The 15203-nt window shown below is 41.8% G+C and overlaps 1 protein-coding gene across 6 annotated transcripts in view; it reads left to right on the forward strand.

The window, feature by feature from the left end:
• The first annotated feature begins 5949 nt into the window (after window positions 1-5949).
• Window positions 5950-15203, forward strand: part of SYNE3 (spectrin repeat containing nuclear envelope family member 3) — a 78336-nt gene continuing 69082 nt past the window's right edge. For 2 of the 6 annotated variants that reach the window (XM_070752785.1, XM_070752795.1), the window contains exon 1: window positions 7084-7149. In XM_070752785.1, the coding sequence (XP_070608886.1) occupies window positions 7122-7149 (28 nt within the window). In that variant the 5' untranslated portion in view covers window positions 7084-7121. Of the gene's footprint in view, window positions 6098-6596; window positions 6695-7083; window positions 7150-15203 lie in introns of those variants that run through there. The other 4 variants (XM_070752823.1, XM_070752775.1, XM_070752814.1 and 1 more) reach the window with 4 other exon arrangements.

A 15203-nucleotide genomic window follows, 5' to 3' on the forward strand; every position in this document is an offset into this window, starting at 1 on the left:
TTCCCGTGATGCTGTGAATGGATCTAATAAGCATTTTTAGAAAAAATAAAAAATAAAACTGATGTGTAAATTTGTTTATTCCATTAACTAGTTTCTAATCTCCAAAACAAGACTGGACAGCTTTACAAAAATAAAAGAATAAGACTTCATATATACAGCAATATACATAGAACAACAACCCTTGTGAGTCATTCTTCAACATCTCATTCCAACTTACAGAGACTCACCCAATCACCCTAACCAAAGACCCAAGCCTTTGAGGAACACTTAAAGGCAGGTAAAGTGTGTGTGTGTGTGTGTGTGTGTGTGTGTGTGAGTGAGGATGAGATACAAATCTCCATGGGATGCTGTTCCAAGAGTAGATGCAGTGATCACGAGGTTCTACTGCTTGGATCCTGTTATGTGTGATTCATTGATGGGATCACCTAAAGCAAGTTCATCTTGTTGGAGCAATAACAATAGGAAGAGGGAGATTGTGATCCCCTTATATAGAGCGCTGGTGAGACCACATTTGGAGTACTGTGTTCAGTTCTGGAGACCTCACCTACAAAAAGATATTGACAAAATTGAACGGGTCCAAAGATGGGCTACAAGAATGGTGGAAGGTCTTAAGCATAAAACGTATCAGGAAAGACTTAATGAACTCAATCTGTATAGTCTGGAGGACAGAAGGAAAAGGGGGGACATGATTGAAACATTTAAATATGTTAAAGGGTTAAATAAGGTTCAGGGGGGAAGTGTTTTTAATAGGAAAGTGAACACAAGAATAAGGGGACACAATCTGAAGTTAGTTGGGGGAAAGATCAAAAGCAACATGAGAAAATATTATTTTACTGAAAGAGTAGTAGATCCTTGGAACAAACTTCCAGCAGACGTGGTCGGTAAATCCACAGTAACTGAATTTAAACATGCCTGGGATAAACATATATCCATTGTAAGATAAAATACAGGAAATAGTATAAGGGCAGACTAGATGGACCATGAGGTCTTTTTCTGCCATCAGTCTTCTATGTTTCTATGTTTCTAATAGCATTTAGACTTACATACTGCATCATAGTGCTTTTACAGCCCTCTCTAAGTGATTTACAGAATCAGCATATTGCCCCCAACAACTAGGGCCCTCATTTTACCCACTTTGGAACATGGAAGGCTAAGTCAACCTTGAGTTGGTGGTGAGTTGCACTGTAACCACTGTGCCACCCCAGCTCTTCAACACAGCAGGAGTGGATTCCTCCTGGTTCAGATCGGTTCACCTGAACCAGTAGCGACCCACTGGTGATGTCAGGGTTGGGGCCAGTTTGTGAGCACTGCCATCTCTTTTTTAAAAAAAAAATTAGCAAATTTTTCCCTGTTTAGCTGGCTTCTCCTCTTCTGTTGCTTGAAAAAGGGCCCTCCTGCTAACCCTTGGGTTAACACTGACCTTTATTTCTTCACCCGAAAAACAACTGATCAGGCCCTCAACTGTATTTTGGGATGAATCCTACTATGAACATGCACAAAAGCAAAATTGCACAAGGAGACATGCACATGTAAAACGTCATGATGCGAACCGGTGGCAAAGGTAAATAGAACCCACCCCTGTGTTGGAGCATATAGGAAGGGCAGGCAGGCAGAGAGAGACAGTCCTCCAAATGGCTATGCCCTATGTCCTGCATATTGCATAGGAACTAGACTATGTCATACATGCAGTATAGGTGATAAATGCACATAAAACTACCCCCAGAAGCTAATCAGTTTATCTCACATAGTAGGACTGTTATGTAGACATAGCAAGGCTTACCCAACACTGCTCATGCCAAGTGTTCAAAGCTTTTTTATCCTCCCTGCTGTCACTAAGACTTTAGGCAGCTAGAGAAATGTAATTAATTATATAGAGATCTAGATATATAAAGATCCAGCTTTTAGGCTTATACATTGTTTTTGAGTTTGCTTTCTTGTCTTTTGTACTATTTTTTAAAATATTTTTTTAAATTGTAAGCAATCCAGAATCATTGGAGTAATCCAATACACAAATTCATGTAAAACGAAGATTTACCCTTTCTAGTAGTGTCTGACTCCAGCGGGCATGGCTCATCTGATTCTTAGTCAAGAAAACCAGTGTTGTCCAAAGACACTGCTGGGGGCATGTGGCCAGTGTAACTATACCCTGAAGTACACAAAATGCTGTGACCTTCCCATTGAAGTTCCTATTTATTTACTTGTATTTGCATGCTTTTGAACTGCAAGATGGGCAGGAACTGAGGAACTGTCACTCATTGCACAGCGCTCAGGTCTCAAACCTGAGCTGTCAGCTTTCCAGCTGACAAACTCAGGGTCTTTAGCCACTCAACCATCATGCCCCCATACAAATTGTATGCATAAACAAACAAACAAAAATTAGAAATAAATTGAAGGCAAGGCTATAAAATGGCCAGTCTTTGAATTTCAGGAACCTAGATGACTAAGTCACTGTCTCTCAGAATATCTTGCAACTACTGTTAAATTAAAATTAACTTGGGACACCTGAAACACAGAACAGGATCAAAGTTGAATTTAGTATAGCCCGTTTGTTTCTTTAAAGGATATAAGTTATGGAACTACAGTATGTGTCAGAGGCCAATGGAGCATTTTATTTATGTGTGCTGCTCCATTTCTAACTATCAAACTATTTAAGGGACAGGCAGCTGCTACATGGGATTAAAATTGGCTGATAGCAGACAGAAGGGAGTCCTATGGAAAGTCAGGTGGTGTCTGTCATTTACTGCTTGTGACACATTTCCTTAGGACATTGGCAGCTTTAAAATGCCTAGACTTCAGCCCCCAGAACGGAAGTGACTGGGGAAATCTGGGAGTTGGAGTCCATACATGCTAACGTTGCCACGGTTGAGAAAAGCAAAACAGTCCTAGAACCCATGTCTTATGTTTGTTTCCCATTAGGCAAATTAGATGTTATTTAACTCTCTCCCACTGAATCCAATGGGACTTACAGTGCCAAAACTTCCTTGAAGCTGTCCCTTTTAACTGTTTCCTTCCTTGAGCTGTCTCCTTTTGCAAATTCTTTGGAACTGTTTCATCCAATCTTCTTTATCATTTAATGAAACAGCAGAGGGACCAGAAATAGAGATAATTTGGTTATATCATAAACCAGTGATGGTGAACTTATGGCCCAGGTGGCACGCAGAGCCATATCTGAGGGTATGCAAGGCGTTGCCCTATGTCAGCTCCAACATGCATGTGCAGGCTAGTCAGCTGATTTTCAGCCTTCTTTTCAGCCGTTTTCGCTCTCCCCAGGTTTCAGGAAAACCTCCTGAACCCTGGGATGGCAAAAAAAATGGTCCAACAGGCCTACCGGCAGTCCAGAGTCTTCAGTAAGGCCTGTGCACATGTGCAGGGAGGCAGTGCAGGGGTAGTGTGCATGGGTGAGGGGAGGGCACCGCATTATCAGTGTGGGAATTTGAAGCAAATCATATTAATTTGACAATAGTCTTTGCTGCATAAGACAACCAAGGTACTGTCCTATGGTATGTGTACCTGTGCATTTCAGCCAGATATTATTTTGATTAAGAGATGGGAGTCCAAAATACTTTCAGAAAAAAATACTTTGGTGCATGTGCAACTGTTAGCAACTCTTAAACCAAAAGTATCTTTTTCAGGAAATGCACTGCAGCTGCAGAGGGCAGTTGTGCAATCCCAGGCACAAATGCAACTATTTTAAGTGCCTGTCAGCAGATGCCAGCTAGCCAAAACACCCCATATGCTCTGAAACACATTTAAATTCAGACCACTATTCTTTTATACTTCTTACCAGACATAAATGGGATTGCAGTCTATTCTATAAATTTACTCTAATTTTCTTCCTTTTTAATTGCTATTCATTGCCTTAAGAAGGAACTGTATTTTAAGGTTGCTGAGAATTGTGAACACATTCTTAAATAGCTTAGTATCTTCGGAGAGGGGCGGCATACAAATCTAATAAATTATTATTATTATTATTATTATTATTAGTAGTAGTAGTACTACTACTAGTAGTAGTACAGGGGTGGGCAATTAATTTTGCCATAGGGCCGCATGAGAAATTGGGATGGTTTTAGAGGGCCAGACTAATATAATTAACTCAGTTCTACCCAATACTGTATATTATTGGGTAGAACTGAGTTAATTACATTATAATTATAAATTATAACTATATATTATATTATATGTTATATATATAATTATATATTATATCTTGAACATCCAGTTCTTATCTAGAAAAGTTGGACCGACCTCCGCGGGTCAGTCACAGACAGTGGGCGAGCATCCGGCCCTCGGGTCGCATCGTGCCCAGGTCTGGCTTAGCACATAAGCTAAGTTATCCAGAACTGCAGAGAACAATTATTGCTCACTACTGAATCTAGTATAATAAACATGAACTTTTTTCAAAAAATGATTTTATTACTTGACAGAATTTTTTAAAAAGAAACTATACACAAAATTATAAAACAAGAAAATGAAATGAAACTCTGAGAAAAGAAACAATAGACAGAGCACATGAATTCATTCTCATAAATGGTGGCCATATTTCATTGTAAAATCCATAGCTAAGAAATTCCTTCCTCTGTTGTTAATGATATCAATATTGCAAAGCATTGAGTAGTTGGGGCCACATGTTTAACCTTCAACCAATGCCAAAAAGTGTTTTTGCTAAAAGCAGAGCACAGAGAATCTATTTACTTTCAGCAGATGACAATGTCCATGTGACAGAGATATCGCTCAAAAAGATATGAATCTCTGAAAATATTACATCAATATTACATAGAAACACAGATGTTATGGCAAAAAAAAAAGAGACAATGGTCCGTTGACTCTGCCCTTTAGAGGTTTTTTCTTTTTTAAAAAATTTATATATATTTCATTATTGTTTATGTTTTATTTATTTTTTGTTAAATAATAAATTTCGTTTTTACTACTGATGATAGACCAGTGGTTCCCAACCTTTTTTTGGGCCATGTCCCACCTAAGCATGTCTAAAATCCCGATGCCCCCCCCCATATAATTCTTACTACTCAAAAAGTGAACTGCTCACATAGAGGAAGCCTAAAAGGCCATTAATGTGGTTTAAACAAGGTTCCAATTGCCCGCATTAAAAATCAAATTGGCCCCCTGTGGGGCGTGGGCCAACTATCTCTTCTACTATTCTTTCCACAAATATAAAAGAATCTGGAATTTTAGTAGCACCTATTAGCTGGGTCACATAATGCTTCTGACTTTCTTAGAAAAGTCAAAAGTTCCAACACTTTTCTTAAATACGGCTTTTTGCTTTTATTAATTCAATGTGAAATGACTAAATGTTTCCTAGCACCATTTTGAGAGGGAGGGTTGGCTTAGTCAGCCTTGACTCCTAGTGACTGGACAATTCCATGCAATTTTCTTGGCAAGATTTTGGATCCTGGGCCTATTTTTTCCAATGCTGAGAGAAAGGAGGACGAGCCCAAGGTCACTCATTTGGCTTGGATTAATCTTCTGGTTTCTATTGTGGTGCCTTAATTACTACTTATTATTTAGTAGTAGTGTAGTAGTTGCAGTAGTTACTACTACAGGATACTAATTAGACTTGAAAAGAATGGCTGAAAATAGGGCAATTTTTGAAGTCTCTCGCGTTTCTTGCGAAGAATTTCCCTCAGATGTGGCAACAGCAACCGCACCAAACTCATTCCTCCTCCTCAGGCGTTTGTAGTCAAACAGGGGCCTGAGCACCATGCTTTCCCGCCACCATTCCGAGCGCCCGTCTCCCTTTTCATCATATAGGGTGCTTTATGCGGTCATCGCGGGCACGGGCACATTCTGCCCCACTGGCCGAAATAGGTTTCCAAGCGGCGCGGGAGATGGGAGCGGCGAGAGTTCCCACACACAAACCCTTTCAGCGGCGCGGTCGGGCCAAGCGGACAAACGCGCCAAGGCGACCGTAAAGCCGGCAAAGCCCGCGCCTCATTTTTCCTTTTGCTCCGGGCAAACTTGATCTGACCGGGAGCGACGGACCACCACGGGAGTAGGAAACGACGACGCGGCCACTACGGAGACGGAGAGCCCGCGGCCGCCAGGAAATGCTGGAAGGCGTCCGAGACCCGCTCAGATGACAGTAAACAATCTTAATTAAGGGAGGGGAGGAGAAAGTTGGCTGGGATTCATTCGTGCGGGCCGCGGCCGCCAGGGGCCCTCTGAAAGGCCTCTGAAAGGTCCCGGCCGTTGCGTCAGCTCCGTTCGGTCGCTAAACGGTGCCCCGCTCGGTTACATAAGCGTGCCGCTTTTTTTTTTGCATGCGCGCTGTGTCTCGCCTGCCCAGGCGGGGGATAGAAACGCGAGCGCGTAGCGGCACAAACCCGCCCGCCTCCCGAGAATCGCAACTAGCGGATCTCAGCCAAGGGCGCGCAAAGGGAACGGCCGACAGCCTCCCTCTCTCGGGTCCCGGCCCGGCCCGCCCTTCTAATCCCCCCCCCCAACCACCTCCCGTCCCCGAGATCAGTTCTGCGCAGCGCTCTGCGGCGAAAAGATGAGTCAAGTGGCGCTTCGCCAGCAGCAGCAGGAAGAGGGCAAGTGAGCCCGGGGAAGGCCGAGTGGGAGGAGTCGCTGCCAGAGCCATTGATTCGAAAAGGCGCCGCAGCTCCGGGTCCTGGAGCCCTCCGGCTGCAAGGGCGGTCTTGGCGGAGGGGCTCGTTTGGAGGCGCTTCTCGGGGAGGTGAGCGGAACTCCAGCCGTCAGTGTGTGTGTGTGTGGAGGGGGTCGAGGGTAATATAGGAGGGGGCCGGCGGGGAAGGTGGCTCGAGTCAGTCCCGACTCGCAGGGTTCGCTTTGAATCCGAATGAGAATAGAAGGTGGAAGGAACCTTGGAGGTCTTCTAGTCCAGCCCCTGCCCTTTCCGTGCAGGAGGGGGACCTTATACCATTTCGGACAGCCTGTTCTTAAAAGAGCTCCAGTGATGGAGCACCCTGAAGGCAAAACTGGTGAATTCTTCAGCTGCCAACGCGGGAATCGCTCCCCGGCTGCAGCGAGTGATGGGGGCTGTTTCCATTGGAGAGAAAGCAAACTTTGCTCTTGCGGAGTCGGTCGCTTACGGGGAGAGGAATACCGGTGACCGTGGGAAGCATTAGTCGGCCGGGCTGAAAATGTTAAAAGAAGGCAAGAGACTCCGGGGTGTGTTGCCGGGCCAACTTCCTCCCCTTCCCAGCCTTTTTTGAGTTTTCAAACTGTCCAGTGCCAGCAATGCCTAGTATTCTTGCTTTGGTGTTCTTGAAAAAGTTGTTTTATGTAAAAAGTTTTTTTTAAATGCATACAGGACTCTTGGAGTCCTTGCAGAGGGGCGGCATAAAAATCCAATAAATAAAAAAATATTTATTTATTAAATAAATAAATATTTGTTTTTATTTTATTTTATTTTATTCCATTTGTATGCCGCCCAACTCCCTAGGGACTCTAGGTGGCTCACAACCCCCCCTTGCCCAAAAAATAAAACATACAGTATATTTTAAAAAATGCTGCTCTCATTGTAGGCTAGTTGCCTTTGCCGCTCTCAGTTTCCCTCGTGTTTCCTGCCATAATTACTGTATCCTCCAAAATGCCTTGCGTGCTAAACACCATGGTATTTGAACTGGCTCAATAGAGGAAGAACTGGCTGCATTGACTGTTAAGAAGTCGTCTCCCCCCCCCCCAAAAAAAGAGATAATTGTTGTACTAGAATAATTAAAATTCATTTTAGGGGCATGTTTTGTGGATCCGCTGTGTTGTTGTGTGGATTGCGCCAGAGTTTAGGCTGCAGAATTGGCAGTTGTGCTGTGGTGAAAAGGCACGTGGAGGAACATGGAGAGAGGCTTTGAAGAAGAACCAGATGTGGAGTTGCCCGCCAGGGTTGGCTTCACAAAATGGGTGTGCCTAAAAAAAATAAGAAAAGAAGAAGAACTTGGCTTCTTTTTTTTAAAAAAAAAGTGGGTGTGCCTACAATAAGGGAAAACACCTTCTGTGGGAAGGGAGGAGCCCTAGTGCAAGACAGAAGAGAAGGTGGATTGTGCAACTGAGTACTTGTGCTATTTATATTGTAACTTTGCTGAATCAATTTCAAGAGGCCTAGTTGATACTGTACCTTTTGCTGAATGTATAAGTTAAGAGCTGAACTGTCATTTTGGGGGAAAAGGCATTTCTGGTCAATCCTCTGAGAAGGTTTATTTATTATTAGAGTTGGAATGGACGCTACACATTTCGGACGTGTGGCAGTCCAGTCTCCTTTTGAAAGTCTCAAGTGTTGAGCTCTCACAACCTCTGCAGGAAAGCTGGGTTTCCTTGGTTGATCACTCTCACCGACAGAAAGTTCCTCCTTATTTCCAGGTTGAATCTCTCTTTGGTCAGCTTCCATCCATTATTCCTTGTCTGGCCTTCTGGTGCTTTGGAAAACAGCCTGAACCCCTCCTCTCTGTTGCAGTTTACTTATGGGTGCTTCTCCTAAAATGTTCTATTTCAATCTGTAAAATGACGTTTTTCCCTCTCATTTAGGCCAGGGCATTTCAGGAGCATCAAGAGTTATGATCTTACTATAACTTTGCGTACTTTTTTCTTAATAGATATTTTATTTTTCCTGATAATAGCCACATCATAGTGTTATTCAGTCTTCATTGACATCAGATTTATTAGAAGTGAACTTTGGAGGAATCCTTCCTGTTACCAAAGATGCAGAATAGATCTCTCAATATACACATAAACACACAAAAATGTTTGGCAATGTTTTTTCCTCCCAATTCACTTGGAATGTATTGGGACTGTCATTAAGGGTTATCCTTGGCGTGTTCTGGACTGAACTTGACATGTTCGGTCCTTGGCATGTTCTGGAGAAAAAACAAGAACAGATGCTGTAAATTGTAAACTTGACATCCTTTAAGAATAGAATGGAATGGAATGGAATAGAATAGAATAGAATAGAATAGAATTTTATTGGCCAAGTGTGATTGGACACAAGGAATTTATCTTGGTGCATTTGCTCTCAGCGTGTGTTTATGTCTCCCAAACATCCTTCACTTGTGTGACCACTGGTGGCGGGACCCTAACCCTAATCACTTTTTCACTTGGTTATGACCTATAAAGCCCTAGATGGCATAGGACCAGTTCATCTCTGACACCACCTTCTGCCACATGAATCCCAGCGTCCAGTGAGGTCCCACAGAGTTGGCCTCCTCAGGGTCCTATCAGTCAAACAATGCCGGTTGGTGGGGCCTAGGGGAAGAGCCTTCTCTGTGGGGGGGGGGGTATGGCCCTCTGGAATCAGCTCCCCCCCCCCAAGAGATTTGCCTTCTGATGGAGTTTAAAAACTCATCTTTGCTGCTAGGCCTGGGGTCATTAGATTTTCCCCCTGACCAATGAGTGTTTTTAATGTAATTTATTGGGTGAATGTTTAATGAATGTTTTTAAAGTATTTTTACAAATTTTAAGTTTTTTAATTCTAATGTACTGTTTGTCTTTTAAATATGCTGTGAGCCGCCCCGAGTCCTCGGAGAGGGACGGCATACAAATCCAATTAAACTTAAGCTTAAACTGGTGGGACCCACTGTAGCTTTCTAATGGCCAAGCCCCAGTGTTCTAACTCAGCTCCCCAAACATGACAAAACCTCTGAAGTGAACTCAAATATTCCTTTATTAGGAGTGTCGGCAGCCCTGGCATAAAGTTTTTATCTCACTGCAGGCTAACAAGTCCATCCTGGAAGATGAATAATTGTCTGCCACATCTATTTATCTCTGCCCCCTACCTTTTATCCCCAGAGCTAGAGTGGGGCTTTGCTAGCAGCAAATTGCTAGCACCCTGATTCCAAAGGATCAGCCCACATATTTCTACTGCTCTCCTCTCCTCTGCCTTCCGTGTATACACACACGAGGCACTGGACCCAGCTATTCTTCCTCTTCCTCATCAGCCACCTCCAAACCTGGGGGCTGTTGACACATCATCTGAGGGTTGGCGGATGGCCCAGGTTCCGCCTCTGTTTCTCTTTCTAACAGTTCTATTCCCTCTTCCCTCTTGGACTTCTCAGGTTGCCTTGATGCTGATCCTGAATCTCACACCACCTCCTCCTCTGATTTGGCTGTTAGAGGGGCTGGCGGCCGAAAGGCCACAACACCCAGAATTTGCAGGTGGTTCTGCATTTGAGTACTAATCGTGGGCAACTCTGTTTCGGAGATCATCTAAGATCAACTGGGTGTTCGCCTGCAGAGGCATATGTGTAATTAAGAGTAATATAGCGGAGAGCTAGCTTGGTGCAGTAGTTAAGGCATCATTTATTCTTTTAAATGCCCTGGTGACTTCAGTAATTAGAATGCAATATTGCAGGAAAACTGCCCACAGCTTGAAGTTCAATCCTGATGGGGCTTGAGATTGACTCACCCTTCTATCCTGAGGTCAGGAAAATGAGGACCCAGATTGTTAGGAGCAATAGGCTAACTCTATAAATCTCTCAGGGAGTGCTGTAAAAGCACTAGGGTGCAGCATATAAGTGCAGTTGCTGTTAAGACATGAAGCCAACTTAGGCAAGTCACTTTTTCTCAGCCCTGGGAAGGATGCAGTGGCAAACCATTTTTGAAATCTTGCCAAGAAAACTGCAAGGACTTGTTCAAGCAGTTTCCCTGAGAATGTGACACGATTAGAAGGAAAGGGAAGAAAAGTAATATGATGTGCTAATCCTTTCAGCCAAAACAAAAACCCTGAAAAAGCAACAATAAGTTTCTGCAATTCATTAGAAATCAGAAACACTGGGCTGGCACTGTTTTGTCATCTGAGTTGTGGCTTAAGAAGATAAACCCATTCTGTATTCCAGTAATTAAGGTGATAAAAGGGTTCCAAGATGAGAGATTTATTAGAAACATTAGCTATTATGGACCATTTTTTAAGAAAGCAATTCCCACTGTACTCTGCGGCACTTATTTCCAGCTAAGAGTACATATGATTGCAACCTAATATTACTTTGCACTAGATAACATTACTTAATGCCCAATTTTAAGAATTTTAAACTTCTTAAATTTAGTTCTTTGCTATTTTACATTGGTTTTACCATCATTTCTATTCCCCGTTGACTCTGTTGAAAATATTATTGCAATAAGGTACATAAAGCATTTTTGGTATTTTGAAATGCAGTATTAATAATCCATCTTAAGGAGAAGGCAAGTGGAATTTACAACAGAATTTAGAAGTTTCCTGAAAGATAGACTTCGCTAGTTTGTCTTCTTTATTAAGTGATTAATAAATCTCTAAAGACAAAAGAATATGCACAAACCACATAAATGTAACTTTCTGGCTTTCTCTTCAAAGTGTAATGCATTATTAATCCATCAGGACTCTGGACTGCTCTTGATTTTGATTGAAAGAGTTAACTTGCAAAAGAGCTTCTCTCTTGGGTATAATGGAAGCTGGGCACAAAATGCTTTTCACATTGTTGACATGTGTTGTTGGCACAATTTTTCAGGGAATCCTGCACATGTGATTTAACTGACTGTTGTTGGTATTCTCCATATGCTAAGGGTAAACATTTGTTATTTCCAGAAAGGGAAGCACTTCTTTGAGAAAGGCTGGGAGCAAAATAGTATTTGATTGCCTAAAGGGATAAAAGTGGGTGGAACAAACTGTTTGTCATTGGCAAACTCCAAACCATGGGGTGCCAGTGTTCTTTCTTCACTTCTTTGCCATATGAAAACAAGCAACCTTTTTATGCTCATTAATTATGAGAACAGAATGCCCTTCATTTTTCATGAACTTGGTAACATGAATTTATACATGTCATTAAAGAAAGAAAATATGCATAAATTGGAGGAGCTGGACTAGATTTTCTCCTAAAAAACTTTGGTTTTAGCTAAGAATTCCTTCAGATAGGCTACAGGGTAATCTGTAGTGTTACAAAGTGGAACAATTATTAAGTACCAGAAAAAGCATCCTATTATGCACAGTTAAGTAATTTAATTCTTATTGAACCAAATTAGATTTAATTTTGGCTGTTTTTTTCTTTCTTTCTTTCTTTCTTTCTTTCTCTCTTTCATTCATTCATTCATTTATAAGGGTGGTATACAAAGTTAAAAATGGAAATACAAAGTTTAAAATCCCAAGATTAAAAAAACTCTCCCATCCATCTTTCATTCATAACTAAAGGCCAGAGCAAGATGTTGTCACTCAAGGGCCCCAGACCTGCCAGCAAAGCAGTGTTTTTAAGGCCTTTCGAAAGGCCAGGAGGGTGGGGGCAGTGCAAATATCCAGGGGGAGTTGGTTCTAGAGGACCGGAGCTGCCACAGAAAAGGCCCGTCCCCGCAGCCCCACCAGCCAGCACTGCTAGTCTGACGGGATCTGGGGAAGGCCAACTCTGTGGGATCTGTCCGGTCACTGGGGCATATTCCACTTAGTTGCTACAGCCTCATCCAATTTTTGTTTAATTCAAAACTAAATAGCATGTTGGATTCCAGGGCCATATTATGTTGCTGAGCGTTGGCAGCATTATGAAGCAGGATTGCAATCTTCAAAAATGGTTTGGAGAAAGTATTTTAGATCTTGTTCAAACAAAACACCCCCGTTTCTCTCCATTAAAACAACCTCACTTTTTCTGTGCAAAGCTAAAATAATGTTGCCTTTACCTTAAGAGTCAGATTAATAAATCAGGTTCTTAAAGCAGCTTCATCTTTTTTTCTCAAGATCTGCTAGAAAATAAAATTGTTTCCAGTCAAGGAGAAATGAAAGAAATGCAATGAAATACATCCTTCATTTCTATCTTTGAAGAATTCATTTGTTCTAGATGAGTTTCTTGCTCATCCTTGTTTTATTGATTGCATGTAATATTCTAATTTTCTGAGATAGGGGATTTGGGATTTTTATGAGCTGTACCCCCTAAATCATCACAATTATGACAAATCATGGCTTGAACTATCCTGTTTTGCATATAATGAGTCTCTCTCATATAGTCTCTCTCATATACTGAAATAAATGAACTTTTGCATGATATTCTAATTTTTCAAGTTTTACTTGTATTAAATAGATTAAATTCCAACAAAAAATTCCAGCAGGTTGTACAAGAGTGACTGATTAGGCAAATGTGGAGGTATACAAATCAAATAAATAAATAAACAAATAAATAAATGTGTTTTTAATAGTAATTTTTAATATTAGATTTCTATACATGTGTATTATACTATATTTATTAAGTTGTACACCAACCTGAATCATTTGAAAAGGGTGGCATAGAAGTCAAACTAAATAAGTAACTAAGTAAGTAAGTACTGTAGAACTTAGGGAATACAAAGTGGCCTATTATTAATGGCCCATTTTTAGGCTGTTAAACAACAGCCTAATCAGGGAAACCCCAATAAGAAAGAAGATACCCCCACCAAAGGACTATCTATTTCATATAAATAGTTAACAAATCCCATTTTCTTCTAGCACTAAAATATGTTACCTAGCCAGCTAATGAAATGTCTACAAGAAAACCATTAAACTAGCACCAAGGACTCCACTGGCCTATCATTTTAAAAAACAAATAAATAAATTCACTTTACACAAAATGTATATATAAAAGTACATATGTTCTAAGATATACCATATTTTTCAGACTATTAGATGTACCGGTCTATAAGACACACCTAAATTTTACCCCCTTTTTGGGGGGGGGTACGTTTTATAGTCTGGAAAATATGGTATTTTCTGTTAGTAAGATAGGAAAAAAATACAAAGACGTTCTTTACTACTTGTCAAAGATTAGGCACTAGGAAATATTCCAAAGAGATTATGGGACAAGAATTCAATTCCACTATTCAACATGGGACAAGACAATTCTTCTCTTTCCAAGTAGGTTTTTGACTATCCAATACCTTCCAGAAGTGTTACAATATGTAGTTACCATTTTATTCATTCATTCATTCATTCATTTAGTCAAGTATGTATTGGTGGTATACAAAGATATAACAATATTTATATACATGATACTAGTAGAAGAGAAACATTAGGACAGAGGATGATAGGCACGCTGGTGCGCTTATGCACACCCCTTATTGATCTCTTAGGAATCAGGTGAGGTCAACAGTGGATAGTCTAAGGGTAAGAGTTAGGTGGTGGTTCTATAGAGTCAGGTAGTGAGTTCCATACATTAACTATTCGGTTACTAAAGTTGTATTTCCTGCAGTTGAGTTTGGAATAGTTTTCTTTAACTTTGTATCTGCTGTGTGCTCCTGTGTTGTGTGGTTGAAGCTGAAGTAGTCGTTGACAAGAAGGACATTGTAGCAGATGATTTTATGGGCTATGTTTAGGTCCTGTTTAAGGCGACGTAGTTCTAACTTTCTAAACCTAGGCTTGTAAGTCTAGTTGCATAGGGCAGTGGTCCCCAACGTTTTTTCTACCAGGGACCAGTTTCAGCAAGGCAATTTTTCTATGGCCCGGTGGGGGCAGAAAGGGGTGTGGTTGGGGGCGGGATTAAGCATGGGGGTGCTGGTCCTTCCCGCCCCTCTTTCCTGCCATCGCCCTGTGGCCGGCAGAACCTGCCTCCTAAACCCTCTTGCCCAGCGGCAGGTGAAGCGCTGGAGGGAGGGGGTCAGGCCGGCCCTCCTGCCTCCCCCCCCAGCCAAAAACGCAAAGGCGTGCGACGGCAGAAGCCAAAAGAGGCTTGAGCCTCCCGGTCCTTCCCGCCCCTCTGTCCCGTCCATTGCCCTGTGGCCGGCAGAACCTGCCTCCCGAGGCCTCTTTCCCAGTGGGAGATGAAGCACTGGAGGGAGGGGGCGGCGGCAGGAGGACTGGCAGCTGCTGACTCCACGGACCGGTGCAACATGCCCCGCGGCCTGGTACTGGTCCGCAGCCCGGTGGTTGGGGACCCCTGGCATAGGGTATTCCATTGCGAGTAGAGGAGTGGAGGGCTCTTCTAAGTAGGTCTTCTAAGTAGGTCTTTGACTATCTAATACCTTCCAGAAGTATTGGAATACAATCATCTTACATTGAATGGAATTGACAAGAATTGCAATTTTAAGACTTCTGAAAGGCTACAGATTGGAGATGTTTGACAGGTAAGCTACATAATTTAATTTAATTTGGATAAGATACTTTTCAATAAATTATTTATAGGTATAACATTATTAAGACATTGAGTTTCATCCAAACGACAGGTTGTGGTTTGAGAAATGAGCTTTAAAGATAAATCTAATCTCTTCATTATTTGTTGAAACCCATATTGAGACCAAAAAAATTTCTAAGGAAGCCA

The sequence above is a fragment of the Erythrolamprus reginae genome, chromosome 1 (assembly GCF_031021105.1).
Source record: "Erythrolamprus reginae isolate rEryReg1 chromosome 1, rEryReg1.hap1, whole genome shotgun sequence".
Lineage (NCBI taxonomy): Eukaryota > Metazoa > Chordata > Lepidosauria > Squamata > Dipsadidae > Erythrolamprus > Erythrolamprus reginae.